General features: G+C 41.9%; 1 protein-coding gene across 1 annotated transcript; it reads left to right on the top strand.

The window, feature by feature from the left end:
- Nucleotides 1-2,996: 2,996 nt before the first annotated feature.
- On the top strand, nt 2,997-6,161 carry LOC136428346 (RNA-binding protein MEX3B-like). Its single transcript, XM_066417789.1, has 2 exons — nt 2,997-3,449; nt 4,037-6,161. Exons 1-2 carry the CDS (start codon nt 3,191-3,193, stop codon nt 5,365-5,367), a joined length of 1,590 nt encoding a protein of 529 aa, XP_066273886.1. The 5' UTR covers nt 2,997-3,190; the 3' UTR covers nt 5,368-6,161.
- Nucleotides 6,162-15,309: the final 9,148 nt, after the last annotated feature.

Here is a 15,309-nt window from a genome sequence, read left to right as displayed (position 1 = left end):
CCTCTCCTATGTCAGAACTTCCTGACAACTGGATTAAAGACTAGACTTGTGTCACACAATGGACGAAACAACAGGCCATCGGGCAGCAGGCTTGTTTACCTAACTCCACAAGGTGATAATGCCATTTTCACAGTATATTCAGGGTTGATTTGCCTATCACCGGTGGTAATCTTCGTAGTCAACACTACTGCTAGACAAGCCTTGGAAAGTGGGTCAGTATTTACACCACAAAGGTATGGGGACAATTATGAGATTATATACCACAAACAGCGGAAAATGCCTTCAGCAAAAAAGATCATGTGGGCTTCCTGATTATGTAGATCCTGACAGATTGTACCCTTGTTGAACTTAGTTATTTGGAAGGTTATGTTTTTAATGATAAGTACTGTTACAGGTACAAGTACATTTTGTTTGTAAATCAAAATGGATACTGAAGGAAGAGATTACCAGGTATGTTGTGGGGCATTAGATAATGTAGAGACTCACTTTTGCTGTTCATCATTCGATATGTGGATGCAAACGGACATTATGCCTGAGCTAGCCTGATTGAATTGCGATAAAAGTGGCCCGCCCAACTTTGGTAGGGCTGTTATAGCCACAGACAGTGGAGTTTGCGTTACGCAGACTAATGATCTCAGATTGTTGTAAGTAGCAAGCCTAAGCTTGGTAAGATCAAGGAGGTGGTAGGATCACTATGTCAACAACCAATCAACAAAGCAAGATCAAGTGATGGCCAGTCAATTAGTAAGCAACATTCAGTCTGCCCAAATTATTGTGCTAACTAAATGTAGATTAAAATCATTACATTTCAAAGGAGCAGCTGGTGCCTTAATAACAGACCAACATAAGACAATACATATAATTGGTTGGGTAGGAAGTAATGACAAATTGAGGGTGTAAGTATTAAAAAGATTAAGTGATTGTTCACAGAACAGAAAAAAGAAGGGAAGTTTTGCATATTGCCAGATCTGTCGATCATGGTTTAAAATATAGGCCAAGCACAAGTCCCAATTTTTTTTATACACTCGTAGTTATTAGGGGCTACATGAAATCAGAAGAAACATGATATAGGGTAAAAGTTATGATAGCTACTGTAGAAACAGGGTTTTCCAACAAGATTATGCAATCAAACCCTACTCTATCAAGGCAGGGATAGAAAACTCTGTGCTGCTCCAGCCCAGATATGACATAAATACTTCATTTTTACTTGACCTTACCTGTGTAGATATATAGATGGCAAAAGAGTCAAAGGTCAGAAGTCACTGAACTTGAGTGAACTCCTCCTTTATTTACTCTATTTTGGCTTATTTCTACTATTTACAAAGAAAAGCCCGGGAGCGTATAAAGTTACCCTTGACCACTTAGAAAACGGGCACCACACCTGAAGTCTTACCACTGTTGACTGTTCTCTGAGGAAAACTTTTCCAGAGTCTTAAAGAAGACAAGAGGAACTTGTATGTCCTTCACATTCCGTACTCTAGTATTTCTGCTATGCATAGCTGAGCGAGTAGCTGTAAGGTAACACTGAACGGAAGTCATGATAAACTGGAAAAGGGGAAACATATGAAGATGCAAGTAATTTTGTGTTGTGATACCTTGCTTGAAGTTAAGTCACAGGTCATATCATAATCACAGTGAATTAGGATGCTGGTTTATTACCTATGATAATTTCACAAAATCTTAAGCTATCACTGACATCTGCGAAGATTGTCAGTTCTAAAATCTTGACTAATGCATTAGAAAGAAATAATGTGTCTGCCAAAATTTAGATTAAGGGTAACATCAGTTTAAATTGAGCCCATAGTCCCTCTGATATCCTGTTGATCCAAAAATGCTTCCCCTGGCTCAGTCCATTCAGATAAGGGGGCCATTAAATGTGGTCATTACAAAACTCACTTGGTCCCATATTAAAGAGAAAGTAGGGTTGAAACAATCAGTCATTTTATACATTGATCATGATTGTTTGCTTAGCCAAAGAGAATAAAAACATGAAAATTTCCTGTTTGTTTATGAATAGAAGTGGGGTTGATAAGAAATAAAGCACCATTTAACTCTTTTCAAAACAGATCAATATTGACAATGTAAGTCATCCACACATTTAATTCCAATGTGTTTTTTTCGCCCAAAACTACTTATTTCGAGCACATGTCACATGAATCCAACAGCCAAAGCCGCATACTTTTGTGCTTACCCACCAATACTCGCCCACACTAATAATATTCGGCGGTTGAATCACATCATAAGAATAATTAACGTTATACTATTTCATGACTGCACATTGACAATAACATGGGTGCAACCACATATTTCCAAACATTGCCAAGTATTTTCACGGTAAACCAAAATTCGAGTATTTAAATAATTAAAGCTGGAGACGTTGTTGCTACAAAACCGTACTCATAAGATTACAAATACAAGGGAAGGTGGAGACCTGTCAGTTGGCTATGGAGCAGAGCAATGCTTTCAATGTCGGGAGAAAAAGGCAAACAGAACACGGTGGGCGATTTGGACCTGTATCCAACACAATCAGATAAAAGAGTTTTGATGACTAATCTTTGCTCGGCTTCCCGCCACCCCGTGCACACCTTTCTCGATCACCTGGCAGACAAGTCATCGGACACGCCAGGTGTCCGTCCCCTAGCCCCGCCCTTTACGTTTCCCCGCCGCGCTGATTCCTACCCTTCTGTCCAATCAGGTACTAGGGTTGTGTGACCGCAGTCTTGTTGTAAGGAGAGAAGATGATGATGTGTCATTCTTACAAATTGCTATATTCCGTCATAAGACAGCGTTAAAAACTGCAGTAATCCAATACAACTAAAATTTAGAATTATTCGAGTTTATCACTACATCAACGGTAAAATATATTTCAATATAATTGCAGGAGTGCCTCTAGTTGTTGCATCGTTGTTGGCTTCAAATTGATCGCTTTGCCTCCTAGTTCTAAAACATCAGAAAGTTGACCAATGAGAGGGAAGAGAGACCACACGGAGGTGACGTCAGCCTAGTTTGAGGAGCAGTACAGAAGCAGACATTTTACCGCGCTAAGCCAGCACTCTGGAAGGCGAGGCCAGGCGATACACACGTACGGACATTTCCCCCTATAACTGTGCAAACCACTCTATTTTTGTATGTCGGAACGATAGAACTTTAGCTGTTTCTACTCCCTCCTCTCCTGCTCCTCTCCCCTATAATGCCGAGCTCGCTGTTCCCGGACATGGAGCCTGCTAACGGGGGAGCCCCCACGTCGATGGGAAGCCAGGATGAAGCGCGGGCGCTGCAGCTGGCCCTGGACCTCGCCATGCTTGGGCTCAGCGGAGGTAGCGACCAAGATGATAAGATGTCCAATTCTGGCTTCGACAACGATGCGCGGAACCGAAAGAGCAGCAACATGACCGAATGTGTGCCTGTGCCTAGCTCGGAGCACGTCGCCGAGATCGTCGGAAGGCAAGGTTGGTAGGAATTTTCCAGCGATTCTGAATCTATGCACACCCGCGCCCGACACTTGCCCCGGGTTGTATGGAGGCCCCTCTCAGGGTCTTTGTGTCTAGACAGGACTATGAAAGTTATAAATGGCATATTCTGGCTTACCATCAAGTTGTTAATGATATAAAATGTGCACGGTAAAATTTTGAAACTCTACCGAACAGGGGAGCACGAAATTCTAATTCTGACGAAGCTCGATGTTGGTGTGCAAATAATGAGACAGTGGGTATTTGGGTGCCAGATTATTTTTGTGCGTGATGTTTCAGTATGTGGAACATTATCCGTCCATGCATGTCGCAGTGTCGGGAAAGTTTTCGTTTGTGGATTCTGTAGGCAAGTGTTATGTGTATATGCTCAGTAGAAATATAGTTCAGAAAGATTGAAATGTTGAAAATTTGTGCAGTGTTCGTTTGAACGTGGTTTCTGTGTTTGAATGAGACGATAATCACGGAGGGAGGGGGGTGACGGGTGGGGAGTTCTGTTTTCCTTTGTCTGGTCGTCTGCATATCCGAGCGTTGTAGTTATGGGGGTTTGTTTTGCCTTCTCTTTAAAGGTTGCAAAATCAAGGCGTTAAGAGCCAAGACGAACACGTACATCAAGACGCCTGTTCGAGGGGAAGAGCCCGTCTTCGTTGTGACGGGGCGGAAAGAGGATGTAGCCATGGCCAAGCGGGAGATCATGTCTGCCGCCGAGCACTTCTCTCAGATCCGAGCGGCTCGTAAGAACAACATGAACATGGGTCCAGGGCCGAATCCAAACCAGCCGGGACAGATCACTATCCAAGTCCGCGTGCCGTACCGTGTTGTGGGGTTGGTGGTGGGACCAAAGGGTGCCACCATCAAGCGCATTCAGCAGCAGACGCACACTTACATCGTGACCCCGTCCCGAGACAAAGAGCCCGTGTTCGAGGTGACCGGCATGCCTGAGAATGTCGATCGCGCGCGGGAGGAGATCGAGGCACACATCGCCATGCGGACCGGAGGCCTCATCGATCCTGTCGGCGACCCGGACGACTTCCACCGTAACGGCACCGAAACGCCTCTCGACCACTTCGGCACAGCAGCCACCGTTAATGACCACAACAACTACATCCCCAAAGGGAACCCAGGCCATACCAATAACTATCACAGCAGTAGCAATAACATTCTTCCTCGCAACCTCTCAGAGCCTTCCAACTTCTTCAAGTTTCCAGGCACAAATGGCAGTGGAACTGTTCCTGACTTCAACCCCAATAATTACACCAGCAGCAGCAGCAATGGCCTGGCATTTGACACCTTCAACAACTTCACTCCTGGAGACGACCGAGATCTGGGCATAGGTGAGTCTCCACCCTTTGACCCCGCACCTGCACCCCCTTCCAACATGTGGGCCCCGCTGGATCTGGTGCCCAACAGCCGCAGTGGCAGCAGTGTGACTGCAGCCCTGTTCGGCAGCAATGCAGCCAATGGCACCATCCCCAATGTGCAACGCCGCAGCAGCAGTATTAGTGGTTCGTCGGGCCACCCTCGCCTGTCCCCCACACTGTCGGATTCCAACGAGCACCCCACAGCACGTCGTGTTCGCAGTGACCCCCTGAGCGGTGGACCCACCATGTTCACCCCTCTGCCAGGCTCAGGTTTCTCTACCTCCGTGTCAAGTGTGCAGTCTGGTTCCTCCACCTCCATCTCGAGCAGCCCGACCGACTCCACAGGATCCCTCCCACCGCGTTCCAAGAACAAGAAGGATTGCATGATCTGCTACGAGAGCGAGGTGGTCGCCGCCTTGGTGCCGTGTGGTCACAACCTGTTCTGTATGGAGTGTGCCAACCGTCTGTGTGAGAAAAAGGATGCAGAGTGCCCAGTGTGTCATACCACTATATCTCAGGCAATTCGTATATTTTCCTAAGCTTTATATTATATATTGTTTACATAAACATGCTTAAGAAAACCACACAAAAATATCCAATTTCAAATTTTGACTATGAAGATGGACAAGGCTTAACCTATAACAAGTCCAAAAGTATATATAGCTACAAATATTTTATTCTTTGAGCGTATACAAAGTCTATTTCATACTAAAGATGTTTACAGAAATAAAGTTTAATTTAAATTCTAATTTCAATCAGATGAGAGTATGTCGCTGGGTTGAAGACTTTATCATTAGAAAGGCCTGTACTTGGCTTGTAACATGTAGTTGCATTTTAATTAGTGATTATTGAATATTAGAGGACATTCAGTTGTGATATGGATGTGGATGAGAAAGACTCAAATGAGATTTGGTTTAAAAATATATTTTACCCAGCAAATATTTTATAGGCTGTATGCAGATAGACTTATTTTATTCTATATGGATGAATGATGCCCAAAATGGGATACCCAAAGTGATTCAGAGACAAGCTATTGCTTTCTAACATTTGTATAAAATAGCTACACATGCCGATACGATAATTTCGTTGCACCATAGTCTAGGCATGTACTATTTTAATATATTATTTACAACAGTTTATGTATATCTAGGTGTGAAACATGACCGCAAATATACTATGGAGAAAAAGTTTACTAAATACAAAATATTTTTTATTTTGGGCCTGGTAACCACGTTTGGCCAGATATACTAATATTATTATATTTGTTGAGACTTGAGGATTATAAAATTGTAAGAGTTTTATTTTTCTGCCATTAAAGTTGTATTACAATAAATGATGAGCTGTTTTGTTGTCAGGTTTTGCTGCAAAAGAGATGTCTAGGTACTAGTGCATTACTTGGGTGCCACATACCACATTGGCATGCCATGTAGTTGGTTTTCAGAGGTAAGTGGGGATTCGAATGACAGAACTGTATCTTCCATTGATGGTGGGTAGGAACATGGCATGTTAGGTCATGGGCAGACACAGCATAATGCTTTATTTGGATGATATTGAACTCCAATAATTTGGGATGGTAGGGCCAGCTGGGGTGTTATGTTTCACTAACACAGGGTGTCTATTGTCCCTGCTCTACCAAATGTAGCAAGTGATGTCACAGTGTGTGTGTGTGTGTGTGTGCCTTCCTGTGTGTGGTTCTTACAAGCACCTGCTTATAGGGGCCCAGTTTCCCCCCACCGATCAGTGACTACCAGGGCACATGCAAACTGATCGGTGCTGTTCAATCTACAAGCCCTGTTATTCATTAACAAGAAATGTCTGGGTAAAGCGTAATCAGTCGTGTCAGTGGGAAGTGTTTGTAGATGGTGGTTCAATACATAACTCAGTTTGCTGACTCACTCCTATTTAAAGCATTGCCCTGTTAGATTGAAAGAAATCAAAGTGCATGATTGATCAAGGTCCTGTACACCCATGTGGAAAGGTTAGTTTGCCTCTTAAGGTCTGTGTAAATTAGTGGTCAGGAAATGGCCTGTGTTGATCCTCAAAACATTGTTTGAAAACGGACTTAAACATTTCATTTACTGAGGCAAAAAAAAAAACTGAAATGACTTGTTTCTATATAGAAATACAGAGCAATGCACTGCCAGCAACCGCTGTGAGTGTAAATGTGTGAGGCCTTCTGATTCCCCTTTCCAAATTTGTATGCCGCATTTTCAGCCAGGCAGACAAAGCAGGCGCACAGATAGCAGACAATGTAGCTAGGCTCATTCCAATTCCCCTCATGGCATCGTGCAATTATGCATCCATACACATTCCAGCTGCAAGCTCAGCTATTGGCCAGCAGCACACTTCAAGCTAAAATATTAATGAGGCCTTTGATGAACATCTAGTACATGCCAGTGAAAGCTTGCATGTTTGCTGCCGTCCCGGGAGGATGCTAAGTTAGATAAATAGGACAAATTTTCAGCAATTTGCATTTTGGTGGGTCAAATCTGACAGATAAAGCTAGCTAGACTTGTTTTGAGTGCAAATTGGGGTTTGTTCATTATTTACAGGAGGGGGCTATATATCCCTTTGTTTGCAGGGGCGGGTTGGCATGCTGCGCACAGTCTGGACTCCGCACCAGATATCGTTGATGGTTGATGGCCTGCGACTGCCTGGGCGCTGACATTGATCAACATCTGCACAAATGTTCAGGGTGGAGGAATGGTCCTGCAGCATTATTTGTATTCTGGCCAGCAGTTTGCAGCAGGCTAATCGAATCCTGACACAATTTCTGTCATTTTGCTGGTGCCAACTGTGAGGCCAGGGGGGATGATATACTGCAGTCTTCTTCAGCCCACGATGTTTAATTAAGCCAGTAGCTGAACTGCTTTTCGGCCCTGCCAACAGTAGTGGGTTTTATGCCCAGTTACTCCCCTACAGCAGCACAGAAACCTGGAGGACCAGACAAAGCCAGGGAAGGTTTTCATGCAAATAAGGGCCTCAAAGGGTGGTGGCTGTTTGGGCTGTCACATTCAGTATCCAAAGTGCCTGATCATTAGGAAGAACTGACCACAAAGCCACTGCAACCTTATTTTGTCCCAACGAAAGAAAGGATATTTTCTTCAGAACAATGTTTTTTTGCATCCATGAGTTTAACCTGATGTTGTTTTTAATTTTAGTTAAGGCGGCTTTTAGTTTTATGTTGATTAAGAGTACATCACATCATAGGTATGCAAGGCCCAATGGTACAAGAGGAATCCTAAATTTAGGCTGATATAAGGGTATCAATGTTCATGTTGCCTCAGTTAGGTTAGACGGACCACCATGGCCAAGCAGTCCTTAATATGGAACTGGTGGTTTGTACTGGTAACATAGAAAAAGTAGGTTGCAGCCATTTAGTTTGGATTATGAACTACAGCTGGACTAAAACATGGCGACAATTATAAGGGGGGGCCTAGTAATTTTTTGTTCGAGTTGAAAAAGGAACAATGTCTTAAAACAAATTCTTTAATTACAGAGCAAATAACTAATTATCACCAATATACAATAAAAGGGAAAAATCTTTGTCCTTTATCTATAGTGGTAACATCCACCTTTTATAACATAATGTAGGGCAGCAATATAACTCCAAGCCACAATTTAAGGCAATTGAGGACACATTTTTCATCGCAATATTTTAATCTACATGTAGCATTGCTTTAGCCTTGCTTTAATATATATGGCTTGCTTTCAGATGGATTCCATTATACTTCATTCTTAGAAGGTAAAGCAGTCACAAGTTCAATTGCCACTTTCGATCAGAGTGGCATTCAGAAAGGTAATAGCTGCATGCTAAAAATAGGCTTTGTGGAAAGCTTTGGCTATGACAAAGGACCCTTTCCAGATGTATTTAGGAATCCTACACACAACAACAATTATATGGGTGAAATGTGTGGTCCTAACATAAATCAAATCAAAATTTACTATTTGGAATTACACTGGCAATTGTGAAAATCTAAGGCCACACCAATTGAATTTGTTGGTCCTCAGATTGTTTCAGAAAAAGTATGGAGCGACAGGGATAAAAATTTGGCAAAAACATAAAGAATAATATGATTTTTCAAGTTTCATCTTGAGAAAAACTCATCCCGGTACTCCCATTGCACAGTAGATGCTCATGTTTGTTTTAAATTATCCAAAGTAAAGTTTTTATTTATGTACTTCTGTCATTCATGAGAAGACATAAATGTTGAATATAAAAACCTTGGCAGACAAAACTAAATAAAGGCATTTAGGGCATTTTGCAATACTGGAATATTATTGAATGGCTTTTCTAAGTAACAATTTCCTGAATCTTTTTTTTTTGTGGGGGGGGGGGGGATTAGTATCAAAATGTTTTCGTGGGCTGTTTTGCTAAAAATTTGTCCCCAAGTAGATGTTTTGTGGGCAAAATCGTAATTGATGATTGATGCCCCAAATATCTGATGCCAAAAATAAGACTGATGGCCCAACCCAGGTTTTCCGTTCCATAACATTGAAGGAAATCAGGAAACACATCCAGTTTATTAAAGCTCATACAAGAATGTAGAAAATTGTGGAATAGTCCAATGTCACACAGGGCTTTTTCACCAAAATGTATATTTTTCCCCAAAAAATGACCATATCTTGTGAAAGGCATAATGGGGTTAGCCTTAGTACCATCCTCCGTAGTGACCGCTGTGGCACTCAGGCTATAATGGAGAGGGGTGAAAAACATGGTCAATATTATAAAAGGGTAGATTTATGCATTGACATTATGTCATTGATCTGTGCAAGGAAGTTGACAAAAATAAACACACTGTGAACATCCATCCATCTATCTATATTTGTTTTCTTTTGATAACTATTGACCTAAAAAGGCTAAGTTTTCATATTCCCTTGCTTGTGGGGGCACCCCCTAGTTTATTTTGGGTCTCAATTCGAGTTTGCACACCCTCAAGTCTTAAGCCACCGTCTCTTCCAGGAAATACTTCTGAGCCAAAACAACTGTATGGGAATGAAGGATCCCTATAGCTACAAGAAAACCCGACTTTCGGTTTCTTCAACCTCTGTAATTTTAGTAAGTATTACAGGGAAAAAGTATTTTCCTGTCAAAAATGAGGTACAAAATTGGGCATTTTCGTGTGGAACTAAACACATCACCAGAATTTTTGACACAAAAATGACTGTTAGTGTTAGTGTCAGAAAGAGAAAACTCCAAGGTACAGTATAATCAAGCAAATTATGAAGAAAATCCTACCACTTCGATTTTCACAATAACCCGACGCGCGAGGTAATGCAACATGGCCAACAGAACGCAACAAAGGTCAATCTGGGTCAAAGGGGCAGCTTACCTTCAACGCGGATGATTATTCGGAAATAAGGCTCTGGCCCGAAATCAATTTTTACCAAAAATACACCGATTCTTACGCTTTTCAACCGTGTTGGTATTTAATGTCAGTTTGCAGCAAATTATGAGAAATGTGAACTCAAAGCTCGACACTGGAAACCCTTTTGTCACGATTTTTGTCGCGCACTACCACGGACCCCTGTCTCGGAAGAACTGGTGCATGCACCGTTGTCTGTCCCCAGGATAACTTAATTTTTATATGGACTTTGTCCATAATGCTTTTTTAATGAAAGTTTTTATTATACATACTGATAATGTTCTACTTTGCATATTATATACTGCTGATTTTTTGTTGTTGTATTAAATAGACACTATGCACAAAAAGGTAGTAAGCTGCATAACGAGCATATCTGTGAGCGGCCCCTTGAAAAGCTAACAACAATCAAAGTTTTATAAATAAGTAATTTTGACTGAAATGGTCTTTTATCTAAAATTGTTCAAACTTAGTAGCAATATTATCTGAAAACCCTCTCGGTGACATGGAATTGACTTTACACATCATAGAATGTTTATTGCAAAACAAATTGAATTTGTTTTCCTTTCACACTCTCACATCTGGTTCTGGGTCACCAGAGGGTGTCAATCAAGTTTGAGTGGCAGGATGTAGAGTTGTCAGTTTGGGATGGCTGGAGTTTTAGTCTCCTGGCTGGATAGGTTGGTAAGTACAGATTACTGGTAAGTATATGCTCATTGCAGCATGTCAAGTATCTCATACATAATTCCAGATACCTTCAACTGCTGGTACAGTATAAGGTTTCCTTCAGGTTATGATGATACAATCAAGGCCATACTAATGTAGTTATTGGTTCTCTGGTTTTAAAAGTTCGTGCAAAGTTGCAATATGTACATGAGTCTGAAGGGAAAGCCTGTGCCTTGTACAAAGTGTCAGGAACTAAATACTAGTACAGTATACTGTAGTCAGATTCAGTTGTCCTCCCTGCCCTGTTTTCATCTTGTCCTTTTGCTGAACATTGACTTTTAAATGTTCGAGAACCAGGGAAATAAATTGATGTGGCCCTGCTGAAACTATGTACATAAGGCGACAGCTATTTTATTTCTTGGTTCTTGGATCTTACAAAAAATGGCACACCAATTTCATTTGTTGGTTCTCGGATTCTCCTCTTCTATTTTTCCAAAATAAAATAAAAAAGAAGAAAAATGTACCACACCTCCCATTCAGGAAATTGTTACTCAGTATAAAGCGGCTTAAAGCCATTCAACAAGTTTCCAGTATAGCAAAATGCCCTAAATGCTTCTATACAGTTTTTGTCTGTCAATGTTACTATATTCAAAGTTAATGTTTTTTTATGAATGACACAATAAAAGTACATTATAGAAACTGTACTTTTGATAATTTTCAACAAACAGGTGCACTACTGTACAATGGGAGTACTGTGATGAGTTGAATGTCTGCCATAGAGAATTTTGCTTTTATTAAGCTGAAACTTGAATAATCATAATATTATTCTTTATTATGTTTTTGCCAAATTTTTATCTTTTTTTTCGCCCTGTCCCTCCATATTTTTTCTTAAAAATTGCAAGAACCAACAAATTAAATTGATGTGGCCTAATGCTAAATCTAAATATTACAGTGATAACAGAGTCTGAGGGCTGTACTTGATGCAGACAGTTTCAGGGAGTAAATAAAGGTGTAAGAAGATTCAAATTTTCCTTCCTGCCTTCTGTTTTCATCTTCACCGCTAGCTGATTTTTCTTCTTCAAAATGACCGAGAACCGAGGAAACAAATTGGTGTGGCCTGACGCAGTGTTGTGTTCCCAGCTCCATCCCTCCCCCTGTAGCCCCTGGGAGGCTGCATGGTGCAGTGACAGATGGCGGTGGATGGGACAGAACAAAGCACGCTCAGCCAGCAGCAGGTGGGGACGTTTGATGATGTCATGGCCGGCGGCTGGGCTATTGTCTGACAGCAAGCCATGCCTGCTAGCTGTTTGCCAGCATGGCAGATAGATAAAGATATTTTCAACTCATCAGTTTGTTGAACAGTCAGCACAGTGCATCACTGTATTACTATGAAATTATGTCATGGAGGTCAGGTAAGACAATAAAATGTGTTGTGTAAATGTGTCATACAATCTGGCCCATTGAAATTGTGAATGGTTCTACTTCATTGACAGATTGCATATGATTGTTAACCTACTTTGCACACATAACACAAGCCCTAAGGGACATAACTGAAACACACTAGCCCTGCCCTAGCCTCTACCAGGCTCCGTCCTATCGTTGGGAAAATGGTAGAAATCAGCCGAGGTACTCCACTATACAGGGTAGTCTGCTATACAGTGAAGCTCCATTATCGATAATGGAGCTTCACTGTATAGCGGACTACCCTGTAAAGCGGAGTACCTCGGCTGATTTCTACCATTTTCCCTAGCCTCCGTTGCAGTCCTTTTCCCCGCAGCGTGTTTTTTTTTTTCAATTCTTTTTTGGGGGGGGGGGGGGGCGCCACGTATCTGCTTGGGATCCCGTATCCGCCGTGCCTCTGTGTCCGCTATAGACCTATGGGTCTATAGCGGACACAGAGGCACGGCGGATACGGGATCCCAAGCAGATACGTGGCGCCCCCCCCCCCCAAAAAAAAAGATTGAAAAAAAAAAAAACACGCTGCGGGGAAAAGGACTGCAACGGAGGCTACATTTTCACAACGATAGGACGGAGCCTGGTAGAGGCTAGCCATGCCCGTAGCCAGGGGGAAGAACACCCCCACACGCACTTATTAATGAGGGTCTGCATGGGGGGGTCCTGGCAACGCTTAATGGTAAATTCAGGCCAGCCGATAACGCTTAACGGTAAATTCAGGCCGGCCGATAACGCTTAACGGTAAATTCAGCATTTTTAGAACATGAGATACCCCTGAAGACGACGGTTTTTTGCCACTAGTCTTCCTGATCTTGTGGCAGGAGACCTATTACGCTATGCCATTCTCGCACGCCTGCTCCAGATGCTTTAAATTCGGCGGCGACAGGAAATTTCATGATCACGATGACGAGCGCCGAAGGCGCGGCGAAAATTTTTAAATCTTGACACTCTGAAACGCTATTTCCTGCATTCTGAGGGGGGGATTTTCCTGAAAAGTAAGCTAAGTTTTATGACATCTCTATTTGAAAAAAAAAATACATAAGAGTTTCAGCTTGATTTTTGAGGGGCGTCACGCCCTCCAGACCTCGCCGTAGCTGCGACATGCTCCCGGGGAAAATTCTTGACACCCTGAAACGCTTTTTCTTGCATTTCGATTGGCAAATATTACAGGTAATTTAAGTTAAGTTTAATGATATCTCTGTTTGTGAAAAAATACAGACCAGTTTCAGTTTGAGTTTGGGGGTCGACGCCCTCCTGACAATATTTTTCGACGGAGGCCCGGCATGCACCCGGGGAAAATTTTAAAATCTTGAACCGCGAAACGCTTAATGTCCTGAATTTTGAGGAGAAAACTTTGCTGGTAGAGTGAAAAATAGAAGAGTTTCAGCTTGAAATTTTGTGGGGGGCACCCTACCGACATATTTTCGCATGAGCCGTGTGCTCCCTGGAGAAAATTTTGAAATCTTGACCCACTGAAATGCTTTTTCCTGTGTAACGAGGAATTACTCAATAACGCTTCACGTTGAATTCAGGATGACAAATAACGCTTAACGAGGAATTAAAACGACCAGTAACGCTTCACGATTAATATACCGATAACGCTTACCGGTAAATTCAGGGCGGCCGGTAACGATTAACGGTGAATTAAAATCGCTCGTAGCGCTTCACGAAAAAGGGCATGCAGACCCTCATTAATGTCCAAGATTTTTTTCAAGGCGGACTGTATCACCAGCGGGGCTGGAATCCTAGAAAAACTGCTCTCTTCGTCTCTGATTTTCCCTCTGAAATCCTTTAAAAAACCCACAAGAAATGCCCTTTCAGAAGGTTCAATTGTAAAAATTTTACATGCTCAAAGGTCCACTTTTTATTGTCCATGATTTTTTTAAAAGGCAGACTTATCCCTGGACCCTCAGATAGTAAGAAGACCCCCCCCCCGCAAAATCCTGGCTACAGGCATGCAAACAACATTGTATTAAACAAATTTAAGGCAGATGGTCATCATGAAAAAGTCACCATGATTAACTTGTTTCCACTTACCAATTTTATATATTTCACCTGCTGGCAAAAGGGGGACTCTATGTTTTATCATTCCTTTTGTTCCATCATGTATTCTTTAAAAATTCATCCCGTAAGCAAATATGTGCTGTCCACACACAAAACATGCATATTTGCCAATACATGTACAAATATAGGCTTTCTCCATTTCTATAAGGTTTCAAAGAGACCTAATACTAGTACAATGTACTGGTACTAGTCCCCTGATCAGGGCCCCAATAACCACCAAGTCCCAACTGCCATTACCAGACTGAAAAGCAGCAAGATTTAGAGAAACCAAGGTCATCATCCAAAGGCTTGTAAAATACCAGTCCTGCTCTACATCAAGGCAACGCAAGGATGCATTTGTAGATAAGACATTATGTTGAAGCCAATAACAACCTGCTGCACCAAGAACATAGTCAGCTGAATTGTTGACTCACTCATGCAGCTTTTTAGCTGGCCCCACCAGCTACATTAAAACATATCAAAGGGAGCCTGTTGTAAATCCTAAAGGAAAACATTAAGCCAGTCTCTGTGGATTTTTTCCCTTTTTAGCAATGCATATTTTGTGAGGAAAGTTTACAAATTCTATTGTTGATAATAGGAAGAGGGGGACATTAACAAAAATATCACTTACAGTGCAACTGAAAACCTACTTGGCATAGCCATTGTGTAATTGTGTGGGAAAGCTTTTGTTAAAGGTGATGAAAATGCTGAAAACATGAAATGTAGGTCAAGGTGAACTTCAGTAGATGAAGGTTATTCAAATTAGGACAGAATTGGATAATCAATAAGGAGATGCTTTAACAGGTATCTGTCAAAGCATAGGACTTCTGTTCTGTACTTCCATGGCGCCAACACCCCTCTAGCTTTACCATTCTTCAAGGATAATAAATTAAATGATACTTTGCCATGTTAGGGAGGGTAGCCTGTCAGCAAAAATGGGCGACTGACAAACGA

The sequence above is a fragment of the Branchiostoma lanceolatum genome, chromosome 2 (assembly GCF_035083965.1).
Source record: "Branchiostoma lanceolatum isolate klBraLanc5 chromosome 2, klBraLanc5.hap2, whole genome shotgun sequence".
Lineage (NCBI taxonomy): Eukaryota > Metazoa > Chordata > Leptocardii > Amphioxiformes > Branchiostomatidae > Branchiostoma > Branchiostoma lanceolatum.
The sequence above is the reverse complement of the archived record's forward strand: the minus strand, read 5'-3'. Positions and strand labels throughout refer to the sequence as shown.